Source organism: Sus scrofa, chromosome 7 (assembly GCF_054392235.1).
Source record: "Sus scrofa isolate SSC_HxYL_T2T_F1_AM1 chromosome 7, Sscrofa_HxYL_maternal_Yorkshire_Landrace_v2.0, whole genome shotgun sequence".
Taxonomy (NCBI): Eukaryota; Metazoa; Chordata; class Mammalia; order Artiodactyla; family Suidae; genus Sus; species Sus scrofa.
In genome coordinates this window covers 76,784,272-76,802,878 of record NC_139389.1, presented here as the reverse complement: position 1 = coordinate 76,802,878, position 18,607 = coordinate 76,784,272, and the positions used below count along the sequence as shown (strand labels likewise).

At 38.9% G+C, this 18,607-nt stretch overlaps 1 protein-coding gene across 37 annotated transcripts in view; it reads right to left on the bottom strand.

Annotated features, from left to right (window-relative positions):
* Positions 1 to 18,607, bottom strand: part of HEATR5A (HEAT repeat containing 5A) — a 115,762-nt gene that overhangs the window by 37,419 nt on the left and 59,736 nt on the right. For 26 of the 37 annotated variants that reach the window (XR_014810656.1, XR_014810657.1, XR_014810655.1 and 23 more), the window contains 7 exons: positions 17,265 to 17,428; positions 17,001 to 17,176; positions 10,490 to 10,595; positions 9,330 to 9,520; positions 6,400 to 6,559; positions 2,802 to 2,991; positions 734 to 903 (listed from right to left, as the gene is read on the bottom strand). Coding sequence is in view for 34 of the 37 variants with exons in the window: in XM_084968960.1 (XP_084825086.1) it covers positions 734 to 903; positions 2,802 to 2,991; positions 6,400 to 6,559; positions 9,330 to 9,520; positions 10,490 to 10,595; positions 17,001 to 17,176; positions 17,265 to 17,428 (1,157 nt within the window). In the remaining 3 variants the exon portion in view is untranslated. The remainder of the gene's footprint in view (positions 1 to 733; positions 904 to 2,801; positions 2,992 to 6,399; positions 6,560 to 9,329; positions 9,521 to 10,489; positions 10,596 to 17,000; positions 17,177 to 17,264; positions 17,429 to 18,607) is intronic. The other 11 variants (XM_084968967.1, XM_084968968.1, XM_084968969.1 and 8 more) reach the window with 3 other exon arrangements.

Below are 18,607 nucleotides of genomic sequence, written 5' to 3'. Positions count from 1 at the left end.
GTTGAAAAGCAACAATGTCTTGTTTGAACTCCAAATGTAACTCAACTTTCCAAGGCAAGTCCAGAGAGAAACTGGTGATGCAAAGGGTAAGATTTTCTTTTTTTAATCTTAAAAACTGAAATACAGTTGATTTACAATATTTTATTTTCTGGTGTACAGCAAAGTGATTCAGTGATACACTTTTTCATATTCTTTTCCATTATGATAATATCAAGGCAAATCTTAAAACCACTGATAATTATAAATCACCTCACTAGAACATTTTGTTAATTATTTTCACCTGTCTATATTCATGAGACACCCTATTAGAACCCAGATATTGATGCATATACTGCAAGAATATCGAGGAAAAATTTTATTTGCCCAGCTGCGATGAAAAGAGCTTTATATGTAATAGTTTGGAACAGAGAAAGAAGTACGGAAAAAAAAAGATGTTACCACATATATTTTTCCACATCCTACAGCATTTATACACTACCTGGAATATTAGCACTCAATATAATTCTACTGATTAATGAACAAATATTCTAAATATTAACTTCAACATAAATGGGAGAAAAATTAATCAATATATGAGAGGTTCAAGACGTGACTGTATGAAAGTTGTCCCTTACCCCCCAAAAAGATTAGAACTGAAGGTAAATAGCTACAGTATACAGTCCAGAGAATAATTAAAATAAATTTAAATTTCCAACAAAAGAAACTAAGGTCTCATTTATAATTTTATACTCACACAGAGGCAACTGACTAGGCTAGACAAGTTGACATGTCGTGGAGCAAACATATGAAGCTGCTGAAGGCAAGAGATGGCCTGAGCTTGGACGAGGCAGTCTGGGTTATCTTGCATCACTGCACAACCCAACAGACAGGAAGTCCTTAAGGCAGAAATGTAAGTACTATTACCTAAAATGAAAGCACAAAGGTTTTATGTATTTATTTGTCTTTTGTCTTTTTAGGGCCACCCCACAGCATATGGAGGTTCCCAGGCTAGGGGTCGAATCAGAGCTGTAACTGCCAGCCTATGCCACAGCCACAGCCACATGGGATCCGAGCCACATCTGCAACTTACATCACAGCTCATGGCAATGCCAGATCCTTAACCCACTGAGCAAAGCCAGGGATCGAACCCACAACCTCATGGTTACTAGCTGGGTTTGTTAACCACTGAGCCATGACGGGAACTCCTAAAGGTTTTAATAATTGGCCTATTACCCTTTAAATATATATTACTGGGCTTAAAATTTTTTTCCCTCCAACTTAAACTCAAGGTTCTGTGAAGTAAATTTCTTCTACAAAATTAGGTGATAGATTTTCAGATTATGTTACTTGCTTTTAGTCTGAAAAGTTTATGGCAATACAAATCATTAGGCAAAGAACCTAAGCCTATCTGCAGGTTAAACCAAATTTTTATGAAAAGTAGAATTTGAAACTGCTAATAAACTTTACTTAGTATTAGGAGAGTTGCTTTCATATATTAAAATCACATACTTTGCATCTGAATAGATCAGAGTAACTGAGTTTTGGGACTGAGTCATTTTTATCTTAAAAGAAGTAAGACTATTTCAGTTCTTGTCTGTCATTTTAATTGTTAAGGAAAGGACTTTTAGGAGATATCCAAACTTTCTAAATTATGATACTCCTTGTCTGCTCAAGGTAAAAGAAATCAGATTGATTGTCATTTATTTTATAAAAATACACTGAGCTCCTGCCAATCACAATGGCTTTTCAACTTTTATTTGACAGAGGAGGAAACTGAAGCTCAGAGACTTGAGGATTTTCCCAAAGTCACCCTATTAAGTAGTGGTGAAGCTTAGATTAAATTTCCCACTTTCTTTTTTTTTTTTGTCTTTTTGCCATTTCTTGGGCCGCTCCTGCGGCATATGGAGATTCCCAGGCCAGGGGTCGAATCGGAGCTGTAGCCGCTGGCCTACGCCAGAGCCACAGCAACGCGGGATCCGAGTCGCGTCTGCAACCTACACCACAGCTCACGGCAACGCCGGATCGTTAACCCACTGAGTAAGGGCAGGGATCGAACCCGCAACCTCATGGTTCCTAGTCGGATTCGTTAACCACTGCGCCACGACGGGAACTCCAAATTTCCCACTTTCTATGTTTTTTTCTACCATGTCATCATGTAGGAGTCAAAGTCTTTCCAAGACTATTCTCAGCAGTCTGCCCATATTATCCTTAGAATTATTTTCTTTTCCGGCCACCCTGTGGTACATGGAGTTCCCAGGCCAGGGATGAGATCCAAGCCGTAGTTGCCACCTACGCCGCAGCTTTGGCAATGCCGAGTCCTTAACTTACTGTACCAGCCAAGGATCGAATCTGCATCCCAGTGCTCCCAAGATGCCACCCATCCTGTTGCACCACAGAGGAACTCCACTGCCCATATTCTTTTTTTTTTTTTTTTTTTTCTTTTGTCTTTTGTTGTTGTTGTTGTTGCTATTTCTTGGGCCGCTCCCGCGACATATGGAGATTCCCAGGCTAGGGGTCGAATCGGAGCTGTAGCCGCTGGCCTACGCCAGAGCCACAGCAACGCGGGATCCGAGCCGTGTCTGCAACCTACACCACAGCTCACGGCAACGTTAACCCACTGAGCAAGGGCAGGGACCGAACCCGCAACCTCATGGTTCCTAGTCGGATTCGTTAACCACTGCGCCACGACGGGAACTCCATCCACTGCCCATATTCTGAAAGAACATTCTGCTGAACTTCACTCTATTGAGAAGTATTTGTATTCAACTGAATTTTTATGTGTCTATTTTTACGTAAAGCATCACAAAAGTAGCTCTGCATACCCTGCAGCTCTGGACCCAAAGTGGTAATGAGGGCATTCAAACAGCGACCAAGACTTTGGTGGACTTCAGCATGAGTAGGAGGCACATTTAGTAACAACATTATAATAAGAGATAGGGTGGGTTCCACATGGGTATAAAAGAGTGGGCCAGCAGAATCAATGATCAATGACAGAGAATGCAGTGCCCAGGTCTGTGAAGACAGGGGAAAAACAATTAAAATGGTTATAGAAGCATTAAGAAACACAATGAATTGTTCTTTTGTTTAAGTGATATAACAGCAAAGTAAAGCATTTGTGTGTGATTACTAGCTTGCAGAGTGAAACAGAGAACTTCAGGAGTTTAAGAAAACTCTTAAAATATCCAGTAAAAAAAACAACTCAGAGAAAAATGTCTGATTTAGAATGGCATGTTTAGATATATCTCAGCACCAAGAATTTTATTTTATTTTTGTCTTTTTGTCTTTTTAGGGCCACACCCACGGCATATGGAGGTTCCCAGGCTAGGGGTTCAATCAGAGCTGTAGCAACCAGCCTACACCACAGCCACAGCAATGCCAGATCTGAGCCACGTCTGCGACCTACACCATAGCTCCTGGCAATGCTGGATTCTTAACCCACTGAGAGAGGCCAGGGATTGAACCAGCGTCCTCAGGTTCGTTAACCGGTTTGTTAACTCTTCGTTAACCACCATGACGGGAACTCCGAGCAGCACTAAGAATTTTAAAATAATGTTTGGTTTCTTAGCTAACGGTCTGAATTCAATTTAATTTGATAAAAATTGTTTATTGTCTAATTTATATAGAGAATGAAAATTCAAATTTTTAAAAGATTCAACAGTATCTACAATTACATTCATTATAGACAAATCGCCTGAACACAATGTTGAAGAATACTAGACATTAAAAAGTACATACCATATGACTCCACTGATGTAAAGTATAAAAGTGGGCAAAACTAATAAACGCTGTTGCAAATTAGGATAGTTGTTATTCTTGGTGGAACAGGTAATAATATTCTGGGGTACTGATAATGTTCTGTTTCTTGATCTAGGTGATGGTTACATGGTGTATTCAGTTTGTATGCTTTACTCACAGAGATGCACACTTTGGACAAGTGCAGTTTTATGAATATATAAAAACATAAAAACAAATTTATATATAAATAAATATACATTTATATATTAAAGAAACAAAATGTCTTTGAGACAAATCTGGCTTACCATCATCTATTTTTAGAAATAAAGTTTTATTTAAACACATTCATGCTCCTTTGTTTACATATTATTTATGGCTGCTTTCCTGCTATTAACGGCAGAACTGAGCTGTTGACAGAGACTATATAACATAGAAAGCCTAAGTAATTTACTAACTGCCCCTTTATAAAATAAGTTTGGCAATTCTGATGTAAACAAGACTGGCCATACAGTGACAACCAATGCAATATTCATAGACAAATCGTGGAAGTTGGATGATTAGTTATAACAGGTTCCTTATAGCATGTTCTCTACTTTTATGTATGTCTGAACTTTCTGTAACAAGAAGTATCTAAAAAGTCCTCCAAATTAGAAAGTTTAACCCTCTTATCAATAGATGTATAAGAAAAGCTTACAGTACTTTATTTCCTTTTTACAGCCGCACCTGTGGCATATGGATGTTCTCAGGCTAGGGGTCAAATCGGAGCTGCAGCTGAGGCCCATGCCACAGCCATATGAACACTGGATCTGAGCCACATCTACGACCTATGCCTCATCTTGAATCAATGCTGGATTCTTAACCCACTGAGTGAGGCCAGGGATCCCACAGCAGCCTCATGGAGACACCAAGTTCTTAACCTGCTGAACTACAATGGCAACTCCTACAGTACTATAAATGCTATAAAAATGAACTCCCATTAGGTATGAGATAGAGCAATCAAGAAGAGTCAGATTTGAAACAGCTGATGCCATGGAAAGAATAATTTAATCAACAAAAGTATTCAATAAAAAAGGATGTGTATTTGGAACAGATATCTTGCAGGGGAAGAAGAGAAACACAAGAAATAGAAGCAAAGAATTAAAAGAATGAGGAAAGAATAGAACACCATATAATCAAACTCAATCAAGTATCAGATGATGTGAAAAAACCTTTAGTAATTCAAAGAATGAAAGCTAATTGTGGATTAGGGATGTTGAAGTCTAACAAGAAGGTGGTTAAACTGGATCTTCAAATACTAAAATATTGGGATTACCAGGAGTTTCTGCTATGGCATAATGTGTTAAGAATCCGACTGCAGCAGCTGCTGCTGCAGAGACAGGGGTTTGATCCCCGGCTGAGCATAGGGTGTTAAAGGATCTGGCATTGTCGCAGCTGCCTTGTAGGTGGCAGCTGTGGCTTAGATTCAATCTCTAGTCTGGGAACTTCCATATATTGCGGGTGCAGCCATAAAAAAAAAAGTGGATTATCAGATGAGAATAGAAAGAGAGAAGAGCCATAGGAAAAATGTAAGTGCAGATATGAGAACAACTTGTGAGGGAGGAAAGTAGGTAGACCATCTCAGGAGAAGATCAGTACTTGGGGGTAATTACATAGACTGGGTCAGGTCAGGACCTGAATGAGAAGTTGATTTAAGAATCAATAAGCGGTTTTCCCCAGCTTTTTAGTAGGGAAGTGGCAAGATGAAAATCTTTCAGGAAAACATCTTTGGCTTCATATTTAGGAAGAGTTAAAAAGAACCTAACAATAAAGCAACTGGGTAGGAGACTACTATAGAAATCAGGGACACACGGGGGCACAGAGATAAAGGAATTAAAAGAGCAGAAAGAGTAACAATCATTTAAGATATAATTAAGATATCACAGCAATGATGATTTTGGCAGAAATGAGTAAGATGAGTATAATAATATGTGTAAGTGGCTAGGAATATGGGTTTAGAGCCCATGACTTATATTCTTCATTTTATCACAAAGTATATTTTTTAGCTGTGAGCAAGTTACTTAGTTTCTGTAGGTCTCAATTTTCTTTCTGTATAATGGCAATATACATCCTAGGTTACTGTGAGGATTAAACATGTTAGTATGTTTAGAAGACATAATATGTTTACTTCTGGTACCTGTTAACCTCTCCAAAATAGTAGATGTTATTTTAAGATAGAAGGGAGATTCATTTTCAGATAATGATATGAATTTGACTTTAGGCACTGAGTATAATGATAGTGATATGAATTTTAAAAATCCCTGTAACAATGGCTTTGATTGTATTATGAAGCAGGAATTATTTATAAACTAGTAATGGTCAATAAAGACACAATCTGGGAGTTCCCTTCATGGCTCAGCAGTTAAGGAACCTGACTAGGAGCCATGAGAATGCAGGTTCGATCCCTGGCCTCACTCAGATGGTTAAGGATCTGGCATTGCCATGAGCTGTGGTGTAGGTCACAGACGTGGCTAGGATCCCATGTTGCTGTGGCTGTGGTGTACAGCAGCTGTAGCTCCGATTAGACCCGTAGCCTGGGAACTTCCATATGCCACGGGTACGGCCCTAAAAAAGCAAAAATAAAAAAGACACACTCTGCATGATCTACAAATCATGAATTTCAAGGAAAGTATCAACTGGGGTACTCACTTGCACATCAGGAGAAGTGCTGTCCTGAGACAAAGTATAAAGGATTCCCACACAAGAATTCAAATGTTGAGAAGAACTTATTCCACCTAAGTACCTATGTAGTGATCCCAAGGCCAACGAGTGTCCTGTTCTGGTAACTGCATCCCTTGCTGATTTCAGTCTGTGATTATGGAAACAAAAATAAATGACAATCACTGAAACAAAACCAATTCATGAACACTGTCACTTAGGCAAACCTTTTGTATGAACAGTTCCAAAATTCAGAAACATATTTACTGTTAAGTGATTTAAAAAAAAACCTGAAATAACCTGAAAGGTTATCTTGAAAAGAAAAACATTTTAAATAAAAATGTCTTCAAATTTCAAATGTCTTTCAGAAATATATACACACTAAACTTATATGGCAAGTATTATAATTACTTAATCATTAAGTTGCATTTAAAAAACTCATTGCTGAGATACTTTAATTCTATGTAAAGAGAGTTCCAACCTAACTTTGACTTAAAAATGAAATATAAGATTGAGCAATCAAGATGACATAGGAGTAGGACGTGGAGCTCATCTCTTCCCACAAACACATCAAAAATACATCTACATGGGTAACGACTCACAGAGAACATCTACAGACTGCTGGCAGAAGACCTCAGACTTCCAAAAGGTCAAGAAAACCTCCACATAATGGGGTGGGAACAAAGAAAGAAGAAAAAAAAAGACAGAGGAATCAGGACAGGACCTGTACACTAGGGAGGGAGCTGTGAAGGAGGAAAGGCTCCTGCTGGAGAGGGAGCCTTGCAGCCTTGGAGGAGAGTGCAGGAACCGCTCTGTGGAAGGAAAAGAATCACCTGGAGAGGCTGTCAGTAGGAGCACCCTGTACTCCCTAGCCTGGGTTGTTTGTCTGCTGGTGCGGGCAGGGACTGGGTGCTGAAGCTTGGGCTTCAGAGGTCAGGCCCCAGGAAAGGACTGGGGTTGGCTGTCTGGGACCCACCTGAAGGGGCTGGAGTATGGGTTGCTGCATCAGAGGATGTACATGGAAGAAGCCTGGGCCCACCAGAGAGGAAAGACACCACTGTTGGGGGGCATGGAGGAGAGGGGTGGGAACGCCATAGGAGCTTCTTTCTTTGGGTAAAGATGTGGTACATATACACAAGGAAACATTACTCAGCTATAAAGAAGAATGAAGTAATGCCATTTTGCAGCAACACAGATGTAACTAGAGATTATCGTACTAAGTGAAATAAGTCAGAAAGAGAAATGCAAATACCATATCATACCACTTATCTGTGGACTCTAAAATTTGGCACAAATGAACCTATCAACAAAACACAAACAGACTCACAGACACAGAGGATGGACTTGTGGGTGCCAAGAGGGAGGAATGGACTAGGAGTTTGGGGTTAGTAGATGCAAACTATTACATACATAACAGATAAATAACAAGGTCCTACTGTATAAGCATAGTGAACTATATGCAATATCCTAGAATAAACATAATGGAAAATACATGTGTAGGGCTGAGTTACTTTGCTCTACAGAAGAAATTAACACAACACTGCAAACCAACTATATCTCAATAAAAAATAAATTTAAAAAAATAAAATGAAATACAGTAAGAGAATTTAGTATCTACCAGGAATTTTCTTATGTATTGTATACCAGTTTGCTCCTTTAAGCCTCTCAACAGTCTTGAGATTCATACTATTAACAGTTCCTTTTTACAAACGAGGAAGCCAAAATGACTTAGTGATTTTAGCCAAAGTAACTCTTACAAAGTAACCATCTATTAAATGGAAGAGTTAGGATTTGAACCAAGTTAGTAATCTGACTCCAGAAGGTGAACTCATAAGCAAGTGAGACTCACATAATCAGCAGATGGGAAGAAGGTCAAAGTGCCACCTGCATCACAACTACTACTACTATAAATTTATATATATGACTAATATAGCCATGAACTTTATTTGCAGTTGTTTTTATTTTTACATACTACTTTCATATTGATTATCTCACTTACCTTAACATTCTTACTTGCTAGGGAAGTATTAATAACCTTGCATTTGAAAGAGGAAAACTGAGAGGATTAAACAACCTGCTTAGTTAAAAGCTGGCAGAAATGAACATGTATGCTTCCTCATCTGCAGCCTACAGACTTTTCTCTTTCAGGCAGACTGTTCTTACTACCTAGCATGTATATTTTACATGATAAAACTGTGTAAGTTTCTTACTCCCAAAGTCCCCTGAGAGCCTATGATATCACTCATACAGATGGTGATCTTTTTATATAAAAACTAAAACCAAAGAGGATTTTTCTTGTGGCATAGCAGGTTAAGGATCCAGTGCTGTCACTGCAGTTGCCTGGGTTGCTGCTTTGACACAAGTTTGATCCCTGGCCCAGGAACTTCCATATGCCACAGGCGTGGCCAAAACAAACAAAACAAAACAAATCCCTAAAATCAAAGAATTAGTAATAGCTTTCTGTTCTGACACAAGCAGGCCAGGACAAGCAAACCAGGTGTGGGGGTGGTATTTTTTTTTTTTGGTATTTTGTCTCTTTGAGGGCAGTACCCGCAGCATATGGAGGTTCCCAGGCTAGGAGTCTAATTGGAGCTGTAGCCACCAGCCTGTGCCAGAGCCACAGCAACAGAGGATTCAAGCCATGTCTTCGGCCTACACTACAGCTCACGGCACCGCTGGATCCCTAACCCACTGAGCGAGGCCAAGGATTGAACCCGCAACCTCGTGGTTCCTAGTCGGATTCGCCTCTGCTGCACTACAACAGGAACTCCTGGTATTCTTTTTTTTAAAAAGTATCCAATTTCTCAATTTTTAAAACTTAATCATCAAAATGAAGTTGCAGTAGTTGCAACAAATCAAGAAGCTATACCCAGTTTTGACACATAGCTAGCTCATGAGTAATAAATGAGAAATTCACTTACTTGTCAAAGCTAACTTGAGCTAATGCAGCAGTAAAAACTCCATCATTAACCACCTGGGCTAATCTAGCCCATGCCTCTGCAGCTGCACATCTCAAGAGGGGGTTGGGACTTTCTAAGGCTCCCATCAGCAATGCTAGGACAGGTCTTCTCATTTCTTCTGGACCCAAGTGTCCCTTAGAGATAGCTACATCCTGAAATATGTAAAAAACAATCCAAACTTACAACTGTAGTAGATTCTCATTTCCAGTTTGGCACGTATATTCTGGTGAACCAAATATGTTCACACATGGTGATTACTACTTAAAAAAGAAATCAGGAGTTCCCATTGTGGCTCAGCGGTTAATGAACCTGACTGGCATTCATGAGGACGCAGTTCAATCCCTGGCCTTGCTCAGTGGGTTAAGGATCCGGCGTTGCTGTAAGCTGTGGTGTAGGCTGCAGACACGGCTTGGATCCCGCATTGCTGTGGTGTAGGACGGTGACTACAGCTCCGATTGGACCCCTAGCTTAGGAACCTCCACATGCCACAAGAGCAGCCCTAGAAAAGGCAAAAAGACCAAAAAAAAAAAGAAAAAAAAAGAAAAGAAATCAGAACACAAAACATCCATACTGAACATACAAACACAATTTGATTTTTCTCATAAGGTACTATGGAATTTTAACCATCTAAGCAAACAATATGATAAGCAGTTATCACTGTAGCATACACATGTTCAGAAGAACATTAATAGGGATTTCCATAAAATAAATGATCAGTTAAAGCTATTCTATTTTACTTAAAAACCATAAGCCATAAAGAACAATGGGCCAGATTTGGTTCTTTGGCCATAGTCTACCAATGCCAGGTCTAGAATATTAGGCTTGGTAGGTGAAAGCATGGCTCTAAGCCAAGATTACAGGTTTAATTTCTGGTAAGTTTTATACGGAGAAAAACTAAAAGGGGGATTACAAATCCTGAAACATTAAGCAAAATGAAGAAAAGAAAAAAAAAAAAAAAAAAAAACCCAGCCCTTTAAAAACATCTTCCCATAAAGAAAAAAAAATTAAATTGAAAAAATTTGAAAAAAATTAAAAAATAAAAACACCATCCCTCTACCTACTTAGCTGACCATACACAATGAAAAAAAAATCAAACCTGAATTTTAGAAAAAAAGAATTACCTTCAAGAAACTAGAAACCGAAGAAACAACGTGTAATTGAACTACTTGTTGACGAGCTCCTTTTGTATGCTTTATACTGTCCAAAAGCTGTTCCAATATAAGAAGCCTAAAAATCAGAAATGAGATTTAAAGAAAAAGCAAGTCAAAGGGCACTAGTGACTGTTTATTGCTAATCTGTTCTGTTGCATTTTGTTGGAACTACTTATATGAGATAAAGTATTGAATACACCAAAGCATTTTAGGAAGCGAAATTACAACCAATACAAAAAATATTCTAATTACATTATGAATAGTGGGGAAGATTTATTTTGTGAAAAACGTAAGAACAAATGTATCAGTTTATATGGATTTAGCTGGGAAAATCGATATGACAGTGGGGAAGATTTATTTTGTGAAAAACGTAAGAACAAATGTATCAGTTTATATGGATTTAGCTGGGAAAATTCACCTCTTTCAGCATTTTCCAGACAAAGGATATTTTCTTTTCTTTTTTTTTTGTCTTTTTGCTGTTTCTTTGGGCCGCTCCTGCAGCATATGGAGGTTCCCAGGCTAGGGGTCAAATCGGAGCTGTAGCCCCCGGCCTAGGCCAGAGCCATAGCAACGCAGGATCTGAGCCAGTCTGCAACCTACACCTCAGCTCACGGCAACACCGGATCGTTAACCCACTGAGCAAGGGCAGAGACCGAACCCGCAACCTCATGGTTCCTGGTCGGATTCGCTAACCACTGCGCCATGATGGGAACTCCGACAAAGGATATTTTAAAAGTTCCTTGCATCAACATTTTTGTTCTTAATAACAGGAATTATTGTACTCAAATAAACCATTTTATTCTAAAGGTAGCACTGACCTTAGTTAATGAGAAGCAGCATAGCCTTCTGAACTCCAACTATACTTTAAACATGTAACTGGGAACATACTACATAAGAGTAAAAAGCAAGTTACACTTGTCAAAGAGGTAACGTTACATAAGAAAAACAAGTGTAAAAACAACTTGCTTTTTACACTTGTTTTTCTTATGTAACGTTACTTCTTTAGCACTTTCAAACGTTTTTTTCCTGGCCACACCAACCAGTGGCATGAGGAAATTCCCAAGCCAGGGATCAAGCCCAAGCCACAGCAGTGACAATGCTGAATCCTCAAGTGCTAGTCCACCAGGGAACTCCAAATCGTTAATTTTTGATCATTTTCAGGAAGTCAAATTTTACTGCATACTGTAATTTACTAAACTATTCTATTGGTGGAGAGCAATTTTCCAATTTTTATAGTTCTAATTACAATGAATATACACATTACTTTTGGTCTGGGGTTGAATGTTTACATTAGGTTTTTTTTTTTTTTTTTTTTTTGTCTTTTTGCTATTTCTTGGGCCGCTCCTGCAGCATATGGAGGTTCCCAGGCTAGGGGTCAAATCGGAGCTGTAGCCACTGGCCTACGCCAGAGCCACAGCAATGCAGGATCTGAGCCGCGTCTGCAATCTACACCACAGCTCACGGCAACGCCGGATCGTTAACCCACTGAGCAAGGGCAGGGACCGAACCCGCAACCTCATGGTTCCTAGTCGGATTCGTTAACCACTGCGCCACGACGGGAACTCCTACATTAGGTTTTTATGTAGCTTTGATGAATTGTTTTTCATGTCCTTACATCACAGAACTTTTAAATTCACTTTTTGAGATTAAAGATATGTAACCAAGAAATAAATCACCCCGTTTTCCCCACCAATTTCTCCAATGTTTAAAAACACTGTTCAGAGTTCTGAACTTCCTCCTCCTACTTCCCTCCCTTTAAATCAGGAAAACTAATAAAATGTTTAAGATAAATTTTGGTTGTGAACTATCTTGACAACAGGCATGGGACCTTACAATTTAACTTCATCTCTCTAGCATCTGGGTTTGGCATTTAGTTGGCAAATGTGCTTGCTGAACAATCACCAAGAACAGTTGCTTCTGGTGAATGAAAACTCAGCATGACTGGCTAAAGATGGCCCATGAGTATATTTTTACTCAGCTCTATTGAGTAAATCTCTCTGAGCCCTTAACTAAATCTCTATCATTCTGTTAAAGCCACAAGCTCCAAATATAATTCTGCTCCAATTGACAATTCTTCTTTCAAAACAGAATAGAGACATTCCCTGGTGGCCTCCTGGTTAAGGATTTGGTGTTGTCACTACTGTGACTTGGATTTGATCCTTGGCATGGGAGCTTCCATAGGCTTCCAGTGTGACTAAACAAAAACGCAAAAAAACAAAAAACACAAAACTCAAAAAATTCCTGTCATGGGAGTTCCCGTCATGGCACAGCAGAAACAAATCCGACTAGGAACCATGAGGTTGCAGGTTCGATCCCTGACCTTGCTCAGTGGGTTAAGGATCCAGCGTTGCTATGAGCTATGGTGTAGGTGGAAGACGTGGCTCAGATCTGGGATTTCTATGGCTCTGGCGTAGGCTGGCAGCTGTAGCTCCGAATGGATCCCTAGCCTGGGAACCTCTATATGCTGAGGGTGCAGCCCTAAAAAGACAAAAAAAAAAAAAAAAAAAAAAAAAAAAAATCCTGTCATGGCTCAGTGGCAATGTACCCGACTAGTATCCATGAGGATGCAGGTTCAATCCCTGGTCTCACTCACTGGGTTAAGGATCCAGCATTGCCGTGAGCTGTGGTTTAGGTCACTAACATGGCCCAGATCTGGTGTTGCTATGGCTGTGGCTGGCAGCTGCGGCTGCAATTCAAACCCTAGCCTGGGAACTTCCATATGCTGTTATGTGCAACCCTAAGAAACAAAACAAAACAACACCCCAAACCCTAATGGATAGATATGTATATTATGCTTTTAAAAACCCAACTATGGAAGAAGTCAGAAAAAAAAAGATGTAAAGTTATGTGTGTTATGACATGAGGAAAACAATATATATATAAAAACAACTCACTGGAATATAATAAACATGCTGGATCACTAAAAATTTTGAGAAAACATAGTAATTCTAAGTATTCCATTTACTTAAATACTTTCATCCTTATTCAAAGGTTAATTCTGTTCATCGTAATAAATTTCAAAAACTCAGAAAAGCACAGGAAAGAAAAATAAAATTTACCCATAATCCCACCATCTAGAAAGAGCCACCATTAACATTTTGGCATCATTGTTCTAGTCTCTCCCTGGTCCCATCGCTATCCCAGGTATACAGATATCATTTTTAGAAAACTAGAAGCACAGTGTAACACTCTGTTAATATCTCCGTTATTTCCCTAAACATCGATTCCACCTTAATAACTTCCTTATCTTGGCCTCCTGTTACTTTTTTTTTTCTTAAATTTAAGTATAGTTGTACACCCATAACTTACAATGTAAGTTATGGGTGTACAATATAGTAACTGACAATTTTTAGAGGTTATACTTTATAGTTTGTATCTTTTAATCCCCTACCCCTATATTGCTCCTCTCTGCTCTGGTAACTACTAGTTTGTACTCTATAGCTGTTATTCTGCTTCTTTTTTGTTAAATTCACTAGTTTGTTGTATTTTTTAGATTCCACATGTACTGAAATAATTTAAAATAGCTATTAGTATTATATAGTCTGGTAATACAATATTTTATTTAACTGATTCAGAAGTTTGGGACATTTAGGCCATTTATAATTTTTAGTATAAATAACATGATAAAGATATCATAAATTTTTTTCTGCCTGTTTTCCAAGACCATATTTAAATCATTATATTTCAAGAAAATATTTATGCCCAAATTGCCCTTTAGGAAGAAAAATTAAGGATAACTGTATAATCAGGCTTATGAGTTTAAAACATAAAACATCAATATTAGATCATATCCCAATCACTTGTTATAATGGCACTGTATCATGTTTAAAGTACTAAAATTACTAGTAAACTAATTTTACTAAAATTGCTTTAATTTTAGTAAAGTACTAAAATTACTGTAGTAAAATCTGACCTGTACTATTTTCTTGACCACATTCATGGGCTAAAGACTAAATGAGACTACCACAGGCCCAATTTTTTTTTCTTCAACCTCTATCTGCAAAATATTTTTTGGATGTAATACGATTTTTATTTTTATTTTTAAAAAATTTCTTACAGTTGGAGTTCCTGTCATGGCTCAGTGGTTAACGAATCCGACTAGGAACTATGAGGTTGCAGGTTCAATCCCTGGCCTTGCTCAGTGGGTTAAGGATCCAGCGTTGCCATGAGCTATGGTATAGGTCACAGACGCTGCTCAGATCCTGCATTGCTATGGCTCTGGTGTAGGCTGGCAGCTACAACTCCGACTGGACCCCTAAGCTCTGGGAATGTCCATATGCCGTGGAAGCAGCCCAAGAAATAGAGGAAAAAAAAAAAAGACAAAAATTTATTACAGTTGATTTGCACTGTTCTGTCAATTTCTGCTATACAACAAAGTGACCCAGTTATACATAGATACACATTCTTTCTCTCACATTATTCTCCATCATGTTCCGTCACAAGAGATTACATATAGTTCCCTGTACTATACGGCAGCTCTATAAGCAAATTTGGACAGAGATTACAACAAAACATTTTGAATCTCCAGGAAGATGGAGAGAACCAGTTTTCAGAAAATACTGAATTGGTATTCGTAAGCAGTATCAATTATGTGATTATTAGTTTTGGAATGAAATTAGATTAAAACCAAAGTTTTGAGTCTGGATGAAATAAAAACACGTTAACTGAGGAAACAGGAAAGACATAAAATCTGAAAATGCTGTATTTCCCTTACTTATACTTTCAGAGAGGTTATATTATGATGAAAATTTTTACTACAGAGAACACTATGCTTTTCTTCTCTCCATCAAGAGACACAACGCTATTAAAAGTCAACACAGGAGTTCTCGTTGTGGCGCAGTGGTTAACGAATCTGGCTGGGAACCATGAGGTTGCAGGTTCAATCCCTGGCCTTGCTTAGTGGGTTAAGGATCTGGCATTGCCATGAGCTGTGGTGTAGGCCCCAGAGGCGGCTCGGATCCCGCGTTGCTGTGGCTCTGACGTAGACCAGTGGCTACAGCTGGGATTAGACCCCTAGCCTGGGAACCTCCATATGCCACAGGAGCGGTCCTAGAAAAGGCAAAAAGACAAAAAGTCAACATAAATATTATTCATGTTTTTATCCACTAAAAGTAATAAACTCAACTATCCAAAAGGCTGTTTCAGAAATGTGTTTCTGACAAGACTCAAATATTTTTGTGAGTCTTCATCAAAGAGACCAAGGTAGGGGGTTCTGCTGTGCCACAGTGAGTTAAGGATCTGTCATTGCATCTGTGGTGGTACAAGTTCGACCCTGGCCCAGTGCAGTGGGTTAAGGATCTGGTGTTGCCACAGCTGCGACCAGAAAAAAAAGAAAAAAGAAAAAAAAGGAAAGGAGCTTTCATAGTGGATCAGCAGTAATGAAGCCAACTAGGATCCATGAGGATGTGGGTTTGATCCCTGGCCTCACTTATGGGATTATGGATCTGGTGTTGCTGGGAGCTCTGATGTAGGTTGCAGACGTGGCTTGAATCCTGTGCTGCTTTGGCTGTGGTGTAGGCAGGCAGCTGTAGCTCTGATTTGACCCCTAGCCTGGGAACTTCCATATGCCATACCTGTGGCCCTAAAAAGCAAAAAAAAAAAAAAAAAGAGAGAGAGAGAGAGAGAGAGAGATCAAGGTAAATTCCCTACCTAACTGGTATTCTCTGGAAGATATAACTGATAAAATGATATAAAAGCTAGGATCTAGTCAAATGCACTGTTGCTGGACTAGAATAAAAGAGACAGAAAGAATGACCATGAATGAATGAGGATAGCTAATAACCTCTTCAGTTGTTAAACCAGCATAGTCTATGGGTGATATTCACTCCCCATTTAGTATCTCAGAAAAAAATTTATTATCTCATGGAGTTCCCATTGTGGTGCAGCAGAAACGAACCTGACTAGGATCCATGAAGATGTGGGTTTGATCCCTGGCCTTGCTTTGTGGGTTAAGGATCTGGTGTTGCTGGGAGCTGTGGTATAGGTTGCAGACGTAGCTTGGATCTTGTGCTGCTGTGGCTGTGTAGGTAAGAGACACAGCTCAGATCCCATGTTGCTGTGGCTGTGGTGTAGGCCAGCAGCTGTAGCTCTGATTCAACCCCTAGCCTGAGAACCTCCACATGCCGTGGGTGCAGCCCTAAAAAAAAAAACGACAAAAAAACCAAAGTTCATAGTGAACTTGCATCTACCAAGTTCAAGACTAATCTGTTTTAATCAAATTTTTGAAATCCACTAAACTGAAGATTAATCCCTGGAGCTATAATGGCTTGATAAAGCCTCCATGGCTTTATCCCTAGCCTGGGAACCTCCATATGCCATGGAGTCAGCCCTAAAAAAGACAAAAAAATGAAATCTTTTATATTAATGAGAACTTCTAACAACATCCTTCTTACCCACCAGTTCTCTATTACACATTCACTGAATCAATGACCAATCCTGCAATGCTATATTGCAGGTAAGTGAACTAGTGAAGATGGTTTACCTCTGAGTTTCTCCCACATGAGCACATACAACTCCAAAGAGCTTGACTGCAGAACTAATAACTGATAGTGTTGGAGGTAAGGGCTTAGGCACAGAATCTCCTTCTACATCTTTCTCGTAAATAGAATAAGGGTCATACTCAAGACTTCCACAAGCAATACCATTACCAAGAAGGAGCTAAAAGGAAAAAAAAATTACATATGAGGTTTTAAAACCACTGTTTATAGAGTGAATTGACCCAAGAGTTACTGAAAAATGACCATACCTGTTCTTCAATAAATCTATGGTCAGTCTCTTGAAGCAAAGGACTTAATATTAGAAGATCATCCTGATGACAGAGGGGTGGAAGTAAAAATGTGGATGCTGCTACCTGTATATCAGGGGCAGTCAAGTCAGCAGCCAGCTCTTTAAGAATAGCACAGAGGTCTCCTGTTGAATCAGAGAAAAAGAGCAATTAGTAACTTAGTGATAGCAGTTAACTGGTTAGAAAATGGGGTTAAAAAAGCTAAGGGTGAACATTAGTCTCTAAATCAGCTAACTTTACCACAGCCAAAGATTATGTACGTCCTCTCTGAAATATGCCCCACCAATGAATGGCTCAACTATGTGCTGCTGGTCACAAGGATAAGAATAGATACAAAAAAGACATCTCAAAGTATGTGTGTGTATATACTTTACGATACCGAATAAATACTACTACCATCACTTTAAATAAAATGACACAAAGCATAAAAACAGAATGAAAAAAGAGCAGATACAAAAGCAGACAAAACAGGCATAATAGTATCATGACAACCTAACTTGCCATCACTCCTGCATGACTGGCACTCATCCTAACCAGTTGGATTAAACTCGTTTCACTCAAACTCTCAATGTACTATCTCAACATCCCTCATATTATTTTAATACAATCCCTAGAAAGTATATCATTTCATCTATAAATATTTCATTGTGTATAAAATTAAGGACATTTTAAAGAATCTCATTATCATAATTGTGTGTTTTAAAAACCACTAACCGTCAAATACCCATTCAGTGCTCAAATTTTCAATTGCTTCATAAATGCCCATTTTTGTTTGGTTTTCATGTTTGAATCCAGACCTAAATGAAGTCTACACATTATATAGCTAGTTGATTTATCTTAAGACTCTTTCAATCTAAAGTTCTTCCCTAGGAGTTCCCGCCGTGGCTCAGGAAAAACAAATCTGACTAGCATCCATAAGGACACAGGTTCGATCCCTGGCCTTGCTCAGTGGGTTAAGGATCCCACATTGCTGTGTCTGTGGTGTAGGCTGGAGGCTACAGCTCTGAGTCAACCCCTAACCTGGGAACCACCATATGCCACTCACATGGCCCGAAAAGACAAAATTAATAAAGTTCTTCCCTCTACTTTTATTTCCTCCTTGTGATTTATTTGAAAAAGATGGTTATTTGCTCTACAGAAGTTTCTACATTATGGATTTTTATGATTATAGCCCCCAAGGTAGTTTATTGAGTTCTTTTAAGGTCTGTATCATTTTGTAAATTGGAACCTGGATATAGAGAGGTTCATTTTTTCGTTTGTGTTTCGGGGGCCAAACTAGTGCATAGGTGGCATTATGATCGTCC